The sequence below is a fragment of the Bombus fervidus genome, chromosome 3 (assembly GCF_041682495.2).
Source record: "Bombus fervidus isolate BK054 chromosome 3, iyBomFerv1, whole genome shotgun sequence".
Taxonomy (NCBI): domain Eukaryota; kingdom Metazoa; phylum Arthropoda; class Insecta; order Hymenoptera; family Apidae; genus Bombus; species Bombus fervidus.
This window is the reverse complement of record NC_091519.1, coordinates 7587357-7606663: the sequence shown is the minus strand read 5'-3', so window position 1 is coordinate 7606663 and position 19307 is coordinate 7587357. Positions and strand designations below refer to the sequence as shown.

The 19307-nt window shown below is 37.5% G+C and overlaps 1 protein-coding gene across 4 annotated transcripts in view; it reads right to left on the bottom strand.

The window, feature by feature from the left end:
- The window catches only part of LOC139985682 (telomerase-binding protein EST1A), a 138939-nt gene that overhangs the window by 48306 nt on the left and 71326 nt on the right, over positions 1-19307 (bottom strand). For all 4 annotated transcript variants that reach the window (XM_072000291.1, XM_072000294.1, XM_072000292.1 and 1 more), the window contains 2 exons: positions 3641-3822; positions 1410-1483 (listed from right to left, as the gene is read on the bottom strand). In XM_072000291.1, the coding sequence (XP_071856392.1) occupies positions 1410-1483; positions 3641-3822 (256 nt within the window). The remainder of the gene's footprint in view (positions 1-1409; positions 1484-3640; positions 3823-19307) is intronic.

Sequence of the window (19307 nt, the reverse complement as noted above, 5' to 3'; positions counted from 1 at the left end):
ACGAAATCATCATTAATTATTTTGAACCACCGACACGCACGAACGATCAAGCATCCCAGAAGACGAGACCCCCACGAAGATAAGTTCATTCGAACAATTAAGCGGTTTTCATCGAAATTTCTCGTGCTGTCACTCGCGATAAATCACGAGCACACGCCATGATAGCGTTCTTCGTCGCGCATGATGTCTCTAGCATCCTGAACTTCCTTGGTCTGAGAAATTGATGCACCACGAAGAGAATTAATAGTCCAACACAACAGCCATAACTCACAACACCTGAAGTGTCAACATGAATTCATAGTCGAGCGCGCTATAAGCTACGAATATCTTTCTGTCTCACTATTCCTCTCTTTTTCAGGCGCTAGAATTTCGAGAGATTAATCGGTTTGACAAATGCAGCGTATAAAGACGACGTTGCATGCGTGTTCCTCGTCGAATTAAGGGCCACTTGGTCTTTACTATGCGAGAGAAGGCTGCTGAAGCTTTGCGTTATCCCAGATCGAGAATCGATGAAATTTTAGTTAAAAATCACAGAAAGAAGCATGATAAGTCATATTTCCCGAATTTTATAAGGAAGAAATTTTAAAATATAATACACTTTTAATTAATCTTATATCAGCGATACCATACTTTTATTTGGTTCTCGGATTAGATACTTGCTTTTTTACGCTCTTAAACAATCGTATCGATAGGCTCAATCGTGAATAAAAAAAAAAAATACAACAAAGATTTAAAAAAAAGAAAGAAATAAATAAATTGAATCTCCTGCAATGAATAATTTGTGGCCGTAGCGTAATCTGCTGGCGAGCGTATGCATCGCGCGCTTACCGACTGGACTCTCTTTCTCTCTTCCATTCGAAGAGAGCGAGGATTCGGACCACAAAACCGCAAAACCACAGGATCAGCGAGTTCAAGATATATCACGTGCTCTTTCTACAACCGGTTGATCCTAATACATACAGCCAAGCCTAGAGAAATTTCTACCCCTTGATGGCATTTAATGGTAGCATGCCAGCTGCATGATGATAACGAGAAAGTTTCGAATAGCCGTACATGCGAGAATTATTCGCGTTTAAACGACGAAAACCGACTAAAACGCCAGAACTTCCCCTATTATGTGTAACTTCGGTCGTAAATGTTGAGAGTCGTGGATTTTCGAGGTTCGGTCGAATTTATGTTTGCAGCAAATGTTTTGGAACTTCCATGTACACTTTTAGATTGGTTCCAAGTTTTACTAATACATATAACCGTGACAATCGCGTCTGTTATATCGTTAATGGAATTTCGATATATTTTATAGAACCCATACAATATACACATAAAAGTTTGCCAGAATAAGCGTTCAAATACTTTCGCGAGTCACGATGTAGAAAAAGAAGGAAATGAAAAAAGATTGTTAAACGACTTACCCGACTCTGTAGTCCGTGCAAGATGGTGGTGGATTCCAAACGGTGCTGTGACAAAGCATCCAGTCGCACCAGATCTAGAACAAAAAGATTCGACGTGAAAGGAAACTATGTTGGAATGTTGGAAACTGTTTCTATTTATAGAATATCTAGGAGACATTTTACTTCATCCATCCTCCGGAAAGTGAATCGTATAACAGCAGTCGTGTATCACGTCTACTTTATCGCTAATATTAATGGTCTTACGTGAGACGAGAGCGAAACTGTTGTTATTATTCCTATGTTACGATAGCGATCGAAATTCTTTCAAGGAAGATCCACTCTCAATTATGCGATGACTTTAGTAACGGAAGTTCTTCGTACGCGATGTACTTGGATTAGCAGTCGAATGCACTGTAATAAATCTAATAGACTTGTGAAACATTGTGCACCGTAATAAGTCTACAAGAACCTTTTTTTTTATTAGCAATCTTTCTCTGTGAAAAATTACAAATCCATTGTTATACACGCATCTGAAGGAAATCCTATTTATCAGAAATTTGTTCCTTTTATAGAAATTTCAGAGTGATCATTTTTACCACTCTGCTAATTCTATCGATATCTCGCTTTACAACTAAAGCGCAGACAGAATAATCAACTCTTTACACGATATTTATACCAGAAAACTCTAACAAACGAAAAACACTGTAACTGAACCCATTTCAGAGACATAGCCCAGCACGAAATCCTTAACTACGACGGTATCGCGAATCGGTGCGCATCCTTGAAGGCTACACCAGCTCGAGAACCAGGAAGAAACGGGTGATGTCGCGGTTCCAATGGCTTGTCATACGGTTGACCTTTATCGATGGAGCGTGCGTGCATAGCTTACGTGCGATAGGTGCATTAATCGCGAACGCCAGGTTGCATAATAAGTCGAGACACGAACGAACCAGGTCCTGGGCCTGACAACGGCCACCGGCGCGACGGACGAATCTTGCGTGGGTGCGAACCAACCGTTGCCTCATAAATCTTCGACCGCTTATGCGCGCGCGCGTGCGCATACACGTTCACGGCTCGGGATTATAACGATGACAAGAATGTCGACAAGCTACGATCGGATCGAGTTCAACGAAAAATTGATATACGTTCATACGGAAGCTTGTGAATCACGTGATTGGTTTAAAGCGTGTCGATTAAAAACGATAATAAATTATGTCGAACGTGGTTGCATTGTTAAGAATGATTTGTATGGTAGATTAGTATATATATTAGCGATAGTGGAAGACGGACAGAAAACCGATGTTGTTAGTGGATGGCTGAAGAAATAGTATAACACGAACACCCGCGCTATTCAGTATCCTAAAATTAGCCCTGAGTCACGTACCATTTGAGTGGTAGCACCCAAATGACCAAAGCGCTCAAATCCTATCTCGCGAAAAAAGCGCTTATTCTTGACCGTTGTATAAACTTAGCTTAACGGGATCTTTTGAAGTTCGCAAGTTGTGACACTCGACTCATATCGAATAGATCAATGAAAATGAGATACAATCAAAATAGAAGGATAAGAAGAGGAAAAAGTTATTGTTTTCTTGAAAAATAATAAAATGAATTTAAAAATAACTTTCTATCTTTTACTCGTATACTTAGTTTACAATAAAAACTAATGGATGAAGCACGGGTTTATACGGTTGTTAGTTCTAAACCTCGTTTAACACACTTCATCCTGTATATATTATCAATTTACGCATCGATTTTCTCGACACTCATTATACCGTTTATCCAACTAAAATGATTAATCAAAATTCAATTTACAACATCGCTGTTGATTGACCGCTAAGTCATTCCACGTTATTTTTAGACCTCGCTGATACGACAATCCAAGTTGACTCATAGCGACGATTGTTCATCATCCTCGACGGAGGCTGACTTTCTCGAGTCAAGATTCTTCTGATCGATCGATCGATGATCGATGCACGGGATAACGCGCGAAGGAATCTTCGGCCGCATACATTACACGCCATATTTGCACGAAACGCGGTAAAAGATCAAAATAACTATCTGAACCTCTCGTATAAATACACGTGGTTTTATGTTTCTATTTCTTTTTTCTTGTCATTTTTCTCGAGATTAGACACGTCGATTAAAATCTGTGCAATTAGAATGACGCGTGGTTTTCCCGGTACGGTGAAAGTTTCTCGGAAAAAGAGATCTTGATAGAGGCCCATTAGATATGCCAGAGATAACGGAAATACCTTGATAGCTGGTAAAAGGACTTGCATGTCCTCGCTAACAACCATCCTCGACTCTTCGCCGCAGTCCAACTGAGACTTGAGCAAGGACACGCCACGTTCTAAAATCAGATTGAACATCTGCAAGGATACAACCAGTGCCCTTTCTTGGACCTCGGACCGGTACCCTTGCTCCATTTGGGAATCTGAAACAACAAACGGAAGGATAGGACCGTTAGCGACATGGACACCAACTAATCGCTTTTAAAAGCTTTCTTGCTAATGGCTATAATTCAACTGTCGAGAAAAACTTATAGCTGCAAATATATTTAATCATGTATATCGCTAGTCTTGGAAATATCTAATTTTTCCATTATACGAATTTTATAATTGTTCGAATATTCCTGGACGCTAATGGACAGTTACGTCGCTAATTTAGAAATTGATTTTAGTTTTCAAACTTCTCGTCGCTAAAAACGATTTTTCTTTTTTTTTTTATTAATAAATTATAACAAGTTTTTGATCAATCAAGAATTTTATACACGGACCTATACTGTAAAGATAATGTCCATAAACCGGATATCGTTCAAGAGTCAACTAATTTATTATTCGTAATTTAATAGATGCGAAAATAAAATTTGAAAATTTGAGGTTAAATTGTACTGTAGTTAACCTTTTATAACCTCGTGTGACTCGAACGTAATGATCTATGTATCCGTATTTTTTTCAATATTATTTTGCACGCTTATTACCGTACCACCTTATTTTATCATTGTATCATTACTTTGCCAGGAAGCAATTTATACTAGTTATTAGTTCCTATCTCTCACATCAGAATGAAAAACTGTAATCAATCCTTTTTTCTTGCGAGTCAAGAAAAATTTGATTATAGATGGTTAAAGCGGCTGACCAGTGAAGCTATGAACCCGAAGATCGCGGGTTTGAATTCCCATCGCTAGAACCTTCCGCTTTTCGTACACTTTTTCACTGTAATATTGTTATTTTTATGTTTTATGACATAATCAGCTAAAAATCTACTTTATGATACTAACCTGATCTGCAATAAACGCTATAAAACTAGCATTTCTCAATGTAACGTTACAAATTAAAAAAGGAAAAAAACATCGCAGATTTTGCATTAACAATTTCACCAAACTACTTCAATACTCTCAGAATATCTTTTATCGATGATGATGTTTACAATCGTGATAATAATTTAAAAATACAGAATCGGAAGTAGGGGAAATTTTAACATACAACGATAAATCTATCTCCCAAATTACCCTATCAAATATTGTTTCTTCTTGGAACAAATTAATACAATTAGTACAATTCAACGTAAATTGCAAATAGAAAAGCCTTGATTAATTCAATGATAATCGCTCGTTGATACCATTGAACATTTCACGTACAAATAGTAAATCTAGCATCAAGCATCCTCTCCTGAGAGATATAACGCTACCGATGTTACAAAACCAAACGGTACTACAAAATCCATCAGTGATTTCAGCAGACCACTCGAATATTCCCAGAACGCGTTCTTCACTCTGAATAAAGACATACAAAGGAATATACGTATTCAGCGTCCTGTGGCGAGGGAGAGACGTAGTACAGCAATAGAGTAAATTGAATTTGCTAAGGGCAACCGGGCGAATGTGTTCGGTGTCCCTTCTCTTGTAACGCGGTCCGTGGCGAGCTATAAGTACGCGAAACGTACTCTCCCAACGATACCCATGGCGTCTGGCAGTTTAATTTATCGCGTACGAGGATAATAATTAGTGTTTAGCTTCGAGGTTCACTCGAACCACGCGACCCGTGTGGTCTTCTTCCAGAGTTGGGAGTGTAAAGGGTAATTAGTTAGGAAGATTTATAGAAAGGCCTCGACTAATTACCAATACGATCATTAGCGAAAATTACGCGTATCGTTCTGTCGACTTCCTCTTCGATTTCCATCCCCTCCTTCTTCAACCCTGGGTCGTTCTTACTATTCCACGGACGCACGAATACGTTACGCGTACCTGCAACGAGCAGGATAGCTAGGGATGCAATCAAATTCGATGAAAAGTTCGAAACATTTATAACAATTGTTTTTAACAATTTTTAAAGTAATTCACCAAACTACCCTAATACTTATAGAGATCTTTTACTAAAAAAAAATATTGAAATTTTGATTGCACCGTAAAGAGACGCGACTGTCCTCATTGGACAAAGATGAAATCAATCTGAAAATATTTATACATAGAAGTTACAACACATTTACTGCAAACGCGATGTACAGATACAGCGTGTTTGGCTACGGGTGTCAGAAAATTTGTAGTTTCTTCTGGTTCTTTTATTTTTTTTATTTTATGTGTATGTATGTGAATATTGTAATATGCAATTATCAGTAATTTGTGTGGAAAATATATGTGGCTCGTGTAAGACAGCGTTTGGTTACATTTAGCAGCACCTCCAAAGTACTTAATGCGTATGTGATATTTCTGTGAACACCCGCACAGAAGATCCGCAGGGAAGATCGCGGTGTATCTATGAAGTTTGTATAAACATTATTTATGTGCGCTATTATTTATTAATTATTTATGGAGACGAGGGATTAGAGGAAACATTAATCCTCTCTACTCGAAAATTCTATGAGGCGGTTTTTGATATGCTGTTATGGATTTTAATCTGTTTAATGTACGATTTTTCTTACGAGATAAGCTACTGTCCATGTATCGTTCGATTGGAGGATCCCTGTGTACTCCGTTGCTTAGACTGACCTACTTTCGTCCGTGCAAGGAGGTTTGCTCGCGTGCAGGGATATTTTGGCCGATTTTTAATTGCTAATAACTAAAAGACAAAGCCGAAAACGCAATTTTTTTATTCTTGATTTTTGTCTTATTTCAACTTCAAGAATCACCCCTTAAACTTCCTGACATCCGTAACCGGACATCCTATATACATGAAAGTTTTCCACACGGAATATTTAAATCTCAATTTTGTAAAGCTTGTTCTACATATGAAAAATAAGGAAAGCCGTAGCTCACTATATATAAGGATAACAGTATAACTTATCAATCGTTATCGTTCAACGAAGACCGAGGCCATCGTCCCTCTACGAGCTGGCAATTAATTACTCGACTGGCTTCTCTGTTTCGCGAGTACCAAGCGTTTAACTGGGAATTAACCCCGAGTAAAGGAGGCGAAAACGGTCGGACGTGGGGTGAGCGAGGTAGTGTGTATGATTGACGGTGTGTTATTAGTTATTAGTCACTATATATTGCGAGAACCGAAGGCCTCCGGTTTTGTGAAATAATTTTTATTGTCGTTTAGAAACCGTTTCTCATTCTTCTAATTCTAATTCCAGGTTTAATTTACTAACAAATATTTATATTAATAATCTAATCAAATTCATAAATTTTCTTTAAAAAAAGAAAAAAACTTCCACCGACTTCTTCCCTCTCTCACCTTACATTTTCTTTACTAAAACTTTCATTCGACAAACTTTACCGAGAACCAGGAAATCCAAACACAAACGATGTGGAGATCAACTCACAAGCAATTAACCGTAGACGAGAGATTTGATTATCACTCAACAACTTCCCCGACTCTCAAACCTCGACCTACGCTCCGAACTACCAAACTCGCAAAGTATCAAAGCCGAAAGTTGCAACAGTTTGCGGAGGACGACGACTCTGGTAATTCGATTGATGCGCGGAACAAGAGCGCAACGAGGAAACCCGTCATCTTTTTCTCCTAACGAACTCTGAGCGCATCATCTCTGGCGAAAAGCGGCGTGCAAACGCGTGTGCCGTCTAACGAAGTCGGCGAGGTACCGAGGTCAACCTTTCTGTTTCCAGGACCGATATTAACGCGATTACCACGCGAAAACGGACGGAGAATCAAGTTAGCCCAGCTGCGCGGATAATTCCATTAGCATCGATTCTAGCGGCCGACTGATTCGCCGTATTTGCAACGCCGGGCCGTCGTTCCACAGCAATAATGAATTTTCACGAGACGTTTAATTCGCCGACGCGACGTCGAGAATGAAGTCTCTTCGTTGTCAAATTAATGCTGCCTACCAATGCTGCAATGATGGATAAAGTGAATATCGTGAAAGAAAAAGAATACTATATCGTCCGTCCGATGGAATAATAACACAATTAAAAACAATGCAAATTTGCAAATTTTGTGTTAAATGCGTTGCTAGTCTTAGAAGTAGCTAATTTTTCTGTTACAAAAATTTACTAATTTCTGAACGTAGAGATACAATTTAGTTGAATCGAATTCTAATTAAAATTTGATATAATAAAATGATATATGAGTATGTATTATACGTATAAACTGTATCTTGGTCGGTTCGGATAAATACATACCAGTACATAGAATTCTACTATACTTGTATATATATATTGATGTAGTAACTTTTGTACTAATTATTCGCCATATTAATAGCAAGATGATCATCTATTCTAAGATTCATGTTACATCTATCCATTGCTCTTGTACAATATAATTCCATTTTCTAACATTATATTGCTTTTTCGTGCTACTTGCTACTTAAACTTTCGTTTATCTGCCATTTCATTCAATAAACTATTACTGGTATGGTAAGGAATATTGGTATAGTTGGTCTAATCCGATTTAAATTCTTTGACAGACTTTGCACCAAACTGTCTAAAACAATTTCATGTATCATTTTATAACTCTATATATTTAACATTAGAACTACCGATAGTTAACACGAAGCTATTTCTACAAAAATCAGTCAAAATGACTGGTTTTCAAAAAATACCTAATAATAGAACATTTTTATATTTATTGAGTTATTACTTTCTTACAGAAGGAATTCCATGTTATGTAGTACATTTTTGGTATTATTAATCCATCTGGGACCATAATCCCTAAACGAGGGTTGGCACATTTATAAAATTGTAGAACCAGTCATTTTGATTGGTGTGGTATTTCTAGTATTAGCATCTAGCGACCGATCCGGAATTTTCCTGATAACTCATATCATCATATTGAATAGTACGCAGTACAAATTTTAAAAACGTGTGGGAAGTTATACAAAACGAGGAAACTGGTTAATTGGGGTTCGATAAACACATTGCAGGATCTTTTTACACTTTGACAAGTACCAGTAATTTTGATACAAAATTATTTTGAATTTGAATACATAAAAAACAAAATGAAATTCATTATATTATTCTTTTAGTTATCGTTGCGAAAGTCATTACATTATTGTGGGAAAAAAGTATAACATGAAGTAGAAATTTTATAACAAAATTGTAAAAGCAGCCAATTTAACTGGTATGGTAGTTCTAGTTTTTATTTCTAGATTTAGTTCTAGATTTCTTTGTGATAGTTAATTTTTGGAAGAGAAAAAGGCAAGCCACCACTAGTAACATCACAAGGTTAAAAAAAACAATGTGGAATTCGTCGAGAACATTGTAAAGGGCCATGGGACAAGCCGTGACAACGCGGGAAAACGGGTGTCCGTGCGTAAAATCCAGTGAAGGCCGTGACGAAATTCCCGATGTAGGTACACGCGTTACACGTAGGTGCGAACAAGGCTTTAGGTCGTGACCAATGGCTAATTTGCTAGATTTATGATTTAACACTCGTCCCAAGGGAAAAGATCGCAAATGCAGGCGTATGCGCGCCATTTTCTCGTGCGGAAATGATCTTGGCTACTGCTTGCATGAACGAATATTCATTACGATGATAATTATCGTTATTAAGAGAAATGACTGTTGACTCGATTATTTTATGATTTTATGAAGCGCATGAATATCGTTTCGAACGACAGTGGTGAATAAAACTCCAGTCTTAGAAGCTTTAGCGATGCATCTTAAAGGTGAGTTTTTAAGATTGACTTTATATGAAGTTCAAATTTTTTCGACATTTTCAGGTTGGAGCTTTGAGACTCAACTCAGAGTTTCAATTTTTCGAAAACCTTGATGTTCAAGTAAGAAGATTAATAATAATTACTGTGACACGTTTTACTTATTTCCTTAAAAAGGACAGCTATAGATCTCAACTCATGGTTAAAATTGTTTCTTTGTAATTAAATTATCTACCTTTAGATCGCAATCTGTTCGGTTTGTACATGATTTTTTGTATTTATTATCTTATAACATAAAATTACTTTAATTTCTGTTTTAACTACAGCATAGAAAGCGTAATTCTGCAATTAACCACTATTTCTCAAGTATTTCCAATAATTTATCAAAGAAATATTTTAAACAAAAGCTGGTCAGTTTTCGGTTCTCTTTCATTCATTCGGTACATTCGAATATTAAAAATTTCCCCAAAAATATCTTTCTGGGTCATCAAGATCATAATATAGTAGGTCGTTAGATTCGTTTCGACGTCAGCTACATCTGTATACATGCGCAACACAAGTTGACCTTAACAATTTTATTGAAAAAAACTTTTTGGAAATTCTTAATATCCAAATATGTAACAGACCGAAAACAGATTAATCTTTTTACAAAAAAATTTTTAACAGATTGTTGAAAGTGCCTGAGAAATGGTAGTTAAACTTAGAGGATGTATCCTATATATAGATCTCTATTTAATCATATAGAATACAATTTTATAAGCTCGTTAAGAAAATGCAAAGCTGATCGGTCCAATTGATGTATAATTTCAAGGAAAATTTGTCATCCTTCCTGCAGAGCGCCAATGCTTCGTCGCGTATTTTCGCTCGTGCCGTTATTATTTTCTGCACGACGTGTTTCATAGCAAAAGAATAGCAGGGAATACCATCGGGCCAAAAATAGAATAAAACAGAAAATAAAAGAAAAAGAATAAGAAAAGACGACGAGAATACGAAGGGGTGGACAGCATCAGTCGTGGATCCAGATACTTATCGCGTCCGTCCTGGAACCGTGACGCCAACGGATATACAATGTTACAACTGCAGATTGATCGGCTGGAACATCGAGACGAAACGGCGTGTTTCACTCATGGCGAATCTCCTAGAGAGATGGCTGCGATGATGGGTGTTCAACCCGTTGCTTGGGAATATATAATTGGACTTCGCGGAATTTTATAGGGGTGGCGGTCATCCTCTGTGGATGATACCTCTCATAAATATGCATAAATTTCACTCGCTGCAATTATGTCAGGTGCTATGGGATACTAGAAATACACGAAAGCAGAGCTTATTGATTTCTTTGATGTTTCGAATGATGTATAGAATGATTTTTGTACCTAAGGGTTAGGTGGTATCTGCATGAGACTTTAAAGGTATTGCTTCTGATTCTAAGGAGTATTTTATGAAAGGATAGTGGAAACGTTTGATAGTAAAAATAAACGTTTCTTTACAACTTCTAACATAAGCAAACACTTCCTCGCAACTTCCAATTCAAGCAAATACTCTCGAAAATATTTCTTCGCAACGATCTAATCCCTGAAATCTTTCAGTGGCCAAACATGTTCGGTCATAAAGACGTTAGAAGCAAGAAGAACAACCAAAGCATGATCAACAGGGGAAATTTTTCAGTCAGCAAAAGTAAAACAAGGCTCGCACGCGAACGTCATCATCGTCGACAACTAATCCCTATTACCATATCGAAACAGCCCACATTCACATATGTATTCCCTATTATCGTGAAAATTGATGATTTCAGTGTCTCTCTGGACTGACAAGGTATATGGTATAACGAGAGGCATCAATCGAGTGAAACGGGAGGAGTGACGGTGGCACGCAAAGAAGCTGATCGCCTAAAGGCGCCTGGCGCCAAGACAGCTCGCCTCCAGACGCTCCGAGACGCCATGCCTCCGGCGCCGTGTGAACCTACCACTCACAACTATGCCGACACTTTAGTCGATTTGCACTAACAGTAGATGAATTTTACAAAAGTGTAGGAATTAGAGGCAAATGAATGATTAGGAACGTCATTTGCTATCCTTTTACGAAGGCAGACTATCAATTAACCCATTAAGATTAAAGCAGCGAACGTAATATTAGCGGAGAATGTAAATAAAGTGAGTTACGTGTTCTTTTTTTTTCCTTCTTCTTCCTTCTTTTTTTCTTTTTTCTTTTTTTGGGATATAGGAAGTATGTCGGAATAATAGATGCTTTATAGATGATCATTGGGCAGGTAAAGTACAAACAACAAATTTTTGCGCGAGCTAAAAATATGATGTTATTATGATAAATATCTCAATTTTTTCCAAACTTTATAAAATTGACGAATCTTAATAGTAGAAAAAAAAAGGTACAAACGCTTAGAACTTGATAATCGTAGACATTATTCAAATTTTATAATATACATTGACTTTTAAAAAAATTTATAAATGAAATGTGCTAATGTTATTGAACAGCGGGATTCTTAATCCGCGCTCCGCGAACTTCGGAGGTCAACGAAATCCTCGCACACGCAAGTTATTATTGCATCATTCAAACAAAAAATATTTAGCATATATACTCGGTGTATTTATTCATTTACAACCGGAAAGGTTGTTGACGAGCAGTTGATAAATGTTTTAAATATACATATTTGCCACATTAAGGACTTCAATTTTGAGTTGAACTTTGAACGACAAAAAATTATTTAGAAGGGATCCGTGGTAAACAAAAGGTTCGGAACCGCTGTTGCACGATAAAAGTAAAAGAAGAAGCTGTGATAAAGGAGATATTAAACAAATGGAATTTCTATCAATAATCACAATGTTGAGAAACAGAAATCAATAACCTTAAATTATTACGTAAATTAAACGCAATATTAGCCCTCGATCTTGTACGCAAAGATATGAACTTCCATAGATATCCACAGTTCAATCACCGCAAATGCTTTAGGTATTTCAAACATTTTAAATCGAAGTAAATTGCTACGAAGATCAAGGAAGTATCCAGATATTTTTGGCCGGTGATGTATCATAAGGCTCTGTACACATCGGTCGAAGTGGATAATGCGAGGCGTCCTTGGCGTGGTCTTTTTCACCATGGATAAAGGCGAACGCGATCACGGTCCCCAGAAAGAAGGAGGGCAACGTGTGCACGCGGGCCACGAGGAAAAGAAACGACGAGGAAGAGGCAAACCGTGGTCGTTATGCCCGCTGATCGTATACGCGAGTTAAGTTATCGTAAACTGGTTTGCTTGGGGCTGGGGGAATGGCGCGCGGATTGCGAGGACGATTTAATAAAATGGCGCCAGCGTAGCTGGATATCCGATTACGATATACACAGCGCCGGCATCGAGCTGCTGATAAATTCCGCGAGAAACGGTGGGTCGCGTGTCGATAACCCTGGACACGGCGAGTTAACATGCCCTTCCACGCTACCGCTAATCGTACAAAACCGCTTTCAAAAGTCATCAATAGCACCCTTCTCTTACCAATCACGAAGCTCGTTGTTTGACGGTGATGATGTCCTTCCATTTTTTGAAAATGTTAAGCAGCTACGCAAACTCACGTATATGTTCGAACTGATTCTTTTCTGAATACTCTTATATTTAGATACTCTTTATGAATATATTAGTGTGTTACACGAAGCACTTTGACATTTCATTAACACCGTTATGAAAGTCGGCTGTATTAATTATGTATATTACCTCTGACAGAAACGAAAAATTCTTACTTCTATGGGACATTGATGTGATTAAAACGCGTAGACAGAACTGAAACCCAAAGATAAAATCTGAATTCAATCCGAAATTTGCAACAATTAAAATCAGTCGATACCCTCGTTCACTGTCTTGTAAATATAAATATATGTATATAATAGAATATAATGGTACCGATATTTCGGTAAGCGAATAAAATAAAATTTAGAACATACTAAATTATCGCGAGTATCTGTGGCGATAAGGCTTAATGGTTAAACATCGAAGCGACAAAATAAACCTTCTTCAACTTGAACATGTTCAAACAGCTGACGTTATCATTCGCCATTTAAAACAAGTTGGTAATCCCTAACTTTCTATCAACAGCGTATATCTCGTCTGGACATGCCAAACTGTAGAGGAATAAGAAGAAGAAGCCTGAAAAGAAGAATAAGACGATCCAGAAACAACAACATCACCGACAAGAAAGAACATGGGGTAGGAAAAAGAAGGAAGGCTAGAAAGAGAGGTTTATTCGTCTGCAAATTAGTCACGAAGTCGGCGGATCGGAGTGGCAGTGGTAAAGCGAGGAATAGTGGTGGCGCTGCCACAAACGGTGGTGGCCGCGATGCTGGTGATGGTGAACAGCTCCTGCTGCCAGGCCGAGAGCTCAACGTACGACCTTGGCGAGGCCTTGCGAGGTCGCTGACATGATTCCGTCCTGTCCACGAGCTCGAAAGATCGCTTGGGATTAGGAGAGAAGCAGGGAGAAAGGTGCAAGATAGAACGAGAGAGAAGGAAAACGGCTGAGGAAACTACCACCTCTTATCATCCTCCGCGTTCTATCTATGTACATGGCGTAGACCTAAATTCATGGTACAATTGAAGTTAGGAAAATTGTACGATTCGAAACAAGGCGAGAATTAAGAAGAACAAAATTCACTTAGAGACGTCGTTTTTTAAAAAATCGACTTTGAAAATATGCGACGTGTATTTCAGTGGGCTCTGACTGGATAGGGGTAGACAGTTAACAGAAAATCATGTTACGCGCGAAAATACTAAGTCGTAAATGTAAAAAGATTAAGAATTATTTGTCAAAATGTACGAAGAACTTTTGGTGTCAAGAGAAGAAGGAAGAACCACTCGAGGTGTTAATTAATTCGAATTAATCAATATTTGTTGAACGTATTATCAATAATTCTTGAACGAAATATTTCACAGGAAGTAACAATTGATTCAAAATAATATCAAGTAACCTTGTATTCATTCATGAAGACAAAACATTTTTCATTTGTTAAGACTTTTCACGATATTGTACGTATACAACTTCGTTCATAAATGTTAGAACGTCTGTCGATCCTATACAAGTTTCCTATACGATGATGTTTCTCTCTTCCAGTGCAATCACCAAGCTAGGGCTACTTTTCAGCAAAGAGGATACGTAATTTATGTGAATCTAGAGACGTCATGGATCCGAGCGTGCGTGCTCGTTCTTCTCTAACGAGTTCCTTGAAATCCTGTTTACGTCGACGAGCTTCTCGTGTTGAACAGAGTTCAGAACGTGGATCCTCTACTTGCGAGGGCCGAGATTTTTATCGAGTTTTTCTTAAGTGGGTCGCAGCATGGGCGAAATGTATCAAACGGACAAAGCCGTTTCTTCTTTGGCGCCATTCCGTTCTGTTTTGTTCATTCTGTTTCTGTCATAGGAGAACTGGCGAGGAGAAGTTAGAGATTAAGCCAAGGAAGATGAAAGGGACAGTCTGCCGCGTAACGAAGGACAAAGAGAGAGTGTATTGCGAAAAAAACGACATTGAGAGCATCCTAAAAGGTAAAGCAAAGAGAAGAAAGACAGAGATCGCTTAATTCTTTTACGAATATGAATATTTACATACATTGAAAAACCACATTGATCAAATCAAAGTTGAGTGATGATGTTACAAACATTATTTTTTGTAATTTTTACCTCAGAATTTATTATTATTTATACCTTCTTCTTCGTGAGATAACGCCAAGTTTTAATGAACTCAAACAAAAACGAGCACTTTGATGACCAAACACTAATTTGCCTGCCTTAAATATACAAATCCACTTAAGTGAGACGAATAGCGTTACGAAATCACAAACTCAATTATCTTCAACCAGAGTCCGAAACTTACAAAGGTAACCTCGAGATGAACGTCATTCTAAAGTAGAAGAAGAAGCATCGTTTCGCAACGATCGCGACGATAAAAAGGCCAGCAGAAGATGCAGAGTCGTCTCGTGTGGCGAACAATCTCATTTTGACTTTAATTATATACTTGGGACACGTTTAACGTCGGCCAAAGGAAAAAGGGGTAGAAAAAGGGAAAAGGAAACGATTTTGCATCGACGTCAAACCACGCGAGCACGTCCTCCTCTTCGAGAGTCGTGTCGTCCCTTTCCCTTGACTCGCATCTCGTAATTTTCCTCTTTTAATACGCGCGGATACGCAGCGGGGGCAGGAAGCTCGAGCTTCCTATAATCATGCTTGGAAATGATACTTCGATACATAGTAATGATCGTGCATATTACGTGAAACTAACGAGCTGCTCTATCGACTAACGTCGATGTTTCCGACAATATCGACAACGGTGGAGACGATGCGCGACTCGAGCACTTGCATCATCTACCTATTTTGCGTTAAATGGTCTCGCGAGTTTCCGAGTAATTTTTAAGCGATTCAATGGCGTGAGAGCGTTTTGTCAGCTACAACGATGTGCTGATTTATCTCACATTTTTATTGAATATTTTATTTTAATATTTATACCGGGTATCTTGGAATTGAATTATTTAACGATCGAATATTTTGCGTTTACTTCGTAATTAGATATTTGAGTAAGTTTTGCATAAATAAAGCTATGCTATGATTGGCAAATGAGACAGTGAAACCTATAATTCCTTGGACATATGTTCCTAAACAATGCAAAAAATTCATAATCGTGCAGTATTCAAGAATTCTAGAATATAGCCAAACAAGAGGATCAACTATTGAGAAGAGAACATCGAATTCGATTCTCTTCATTCCTTTCGTCCTTACTGACACTGTTCTAAGAAACGACCGAATTATTGCCGACTTAAAGCGTCCAACAGTCAGTTGCTCTGCCTTTGCGTCTGTGAGAAACGAACGTTAGTAACTGAAGGAAGCGTGCGTGGCGATGCGTTTTTAATGGGATTCCTCAGCCGCTTTAAAGGGTCGTGTACCACCATTTTTGCATCGTCGACGGAATTTGCTCTTTCTTGTTAGTCTCTGTAGTAGACACTTTTTTATCACGCATGGTGTGAAAATTATGGTAAAAACATGGAAATTGTGTTATACTCTGGTGCTAATAAAACACTCGTACTGGATAGGTTGCTGAGGTGTTGAACTGGAATCTTTCATGTATGTCGACGTGTGTTTTATGAATATGGTAATTTGATGCATGATTTTCAGATATATATGTAAGTATGTGTAACAAGTCGCGAAAATATTTGAACACTTACAACAGAAATCTTTTACACACATCTATAAATTGCGTGTGTTATATAAAACATTTTGAAATTTCATTAGCGCTGTAATGAGATGATTATTACGATTTTATTGGTTTTTGAAGCTAATCTGAAAATGTATGTAAAAGGTACAAAACATTCACCGCTAACATAAAATTGTTAAAAAATTAATACACAACATGAATAGCTGTCTTAGGCATATAAGTGTTAAAGGTGATCCCACTGAATATTTAGCCTTATTAATCTAAAGAACAATTGACTATGTAAATATTTTTGTAATCTTGTACATACATACTTGTACTAAATACTAATATATGTACTAATATATGTATTTTCAGATTTGTTTCGAACATTACTAATATAATCATGAAAAAAAAACGAACTTTGCTGAAAAGAAACATGTTTCACCGTATAGATACACACGTATTCACCATTCTACACGTCGATCAAAAACCATCGAACAACGGCAGTACAAAGATCTATCGATCACAAGAAATCAATGATGCTCTTTCTAGAATCAGTGTTCACCAACAGGTGACTGATCGAGGGACATTCCTATCCGGACGCGCAGAATTTTCAACAAGAACCTCGTGTTCGTCGAACACGTACATTATTCATTTTAGACGGTGACGAATATCAATAGAAAGAAGAGGATTAAGCCGTGTAGCTGTAATGAGGCTAATAGATCATCAGAACGAACAAGTAACATGTCCCAAATATGACCTCACCTCATTTTATTCGCCACTGCGGTGGCCAACATCTGAATCTACCTGACTTGAAGTTTTCAGAATTTACAGTTTCATCGCACGTATTTCCTAATTAATATGTTCCCTGTCACATATTGAAATCTTTGTACAGAGACTGAATATTTTCTTCATTAAATCTAGTATAAAAGATTTCTTAACGCGGTTCTTGCTTTTCTTCTTATGCTAATACGCTCTATGAGTTAAAGAGCCAAATATGCCCTATGTCCTACGAGGATACTATATTCGGTCTGTTTTAGACAATAGTTCTCGCTAAGAATAAAAGGGAATAGCGTTAGAAGAAAACTAGCCTTGACTAACTAGTACTTTTGATTTATACTTGAACGTGATGAAATGTTACTATGTCATATTCAACACGAATAATATCGATGATGCTTATTATACATTCGTAGCAATGATGAAAAACACATCTCATCATATTATACTTATTATACTTACTTAGTATTATTAATATTAATATGCATACAAGTAATATTATTATACCATATATTTATTAATTTTAGTAATTACTGCAATAAATTACACAGGTGTAAACAAAACATCAAAATTTCATTTAATAAATGCTTATTAGTGAAAAAGCAAGTATGACAAAGGACGCATCTTGAAGAATAAAGAGCAACTCTGGTCGAATAAAGGAGCTGCAGATCGAGTGAAACGGCGAGTCTTGGTTATTGGAAATACTTTGTATCTTTGGAATACCTCAGAGTATTTGGAATACCTTGCTTGCTGTGGGGCGAACAGCAATAAACGACACGCGCCTGTTCCGATGGTCAGCCGCTCCGTTTGCATTTCACAAGATGGACAAAGGAGAGGGAAGTGGTGACGAATGTCATGGATGTGTTAGCACGAATAGTATATTCTGGTGAGAGCACCGTTCGATTTACTAAAATAAAATTGTAACCAAATATTTAAGTGGATTTTTACGTGAATTTTTACTATTTCAGAAGATAATGAAAGAAAAAGATAGAGACGTAGTGACAGATATTTGAGCGCAAATAATATATTATACCGCGTGTTAGGTTTAATTTAATACAATGTAGCCCATGGTTCATGGCATTTAAGATGCCAAAGATGAAACTACCAGTAGCTCAGCAGACCGTTTAAAATACAAAATCGTTTCGCCAGTATCCTGCAATTATTTTGAACGGTGTAATCATAACGATTTGAATTACCATTACCAGTGAGGTTTAACTTCATGGTAGGTTAAATTAAATTGCAGTGATGTTTATGCCATGGTAACGATCCACCAATTACTTCGACCGGCGTAAACCTTATGCTTTTGATTAACATTCATGCGATATTAATGCTGACGGATATACAATAATTAACTTCACATGATTGTATCTTCAATTAAATTCTGATTATGCTTCAAGCGAGTCAAAATCCAGGTTTATGCGATAAAAGTTACTATCTATTTTGAATTACGCGTAGTTAAGTAACTTTAGAAATTTTCATCAAACGATATAAACTCCTTTAACTTGCTAGGAATTTTCAATTTTAACTTGTTAACAACGTATCAATTTCTTACAACAATGCTTAAACTCAAGGCAAAAGCTCCTTGATTCCTAGGAAATAAAAGTCACGTTAATCTGGCCAACACGAGAATGGTCAAGCGGAAAATGAACAGCTGGGAGACACAAAGGAATTCGATGAACGTCGCACGAGTAATAAGCCCGTTCTTCGGTCTTGCGCTAGCAATAATCGGCGTTGCTGAATGGATGGAGCTATTACGTTTATCTATCTGCGACAAGATGCGGTACGGGTGGCCGATTACTTACACCGACTATGTGCATTCCTATTGCGCTATGTACACGAGCCTAAGACAATCGATCGATGAGCTTCGACGAAGGTCGCGAAAGAACTTCCCTCATTGTTCTGTACCATCAG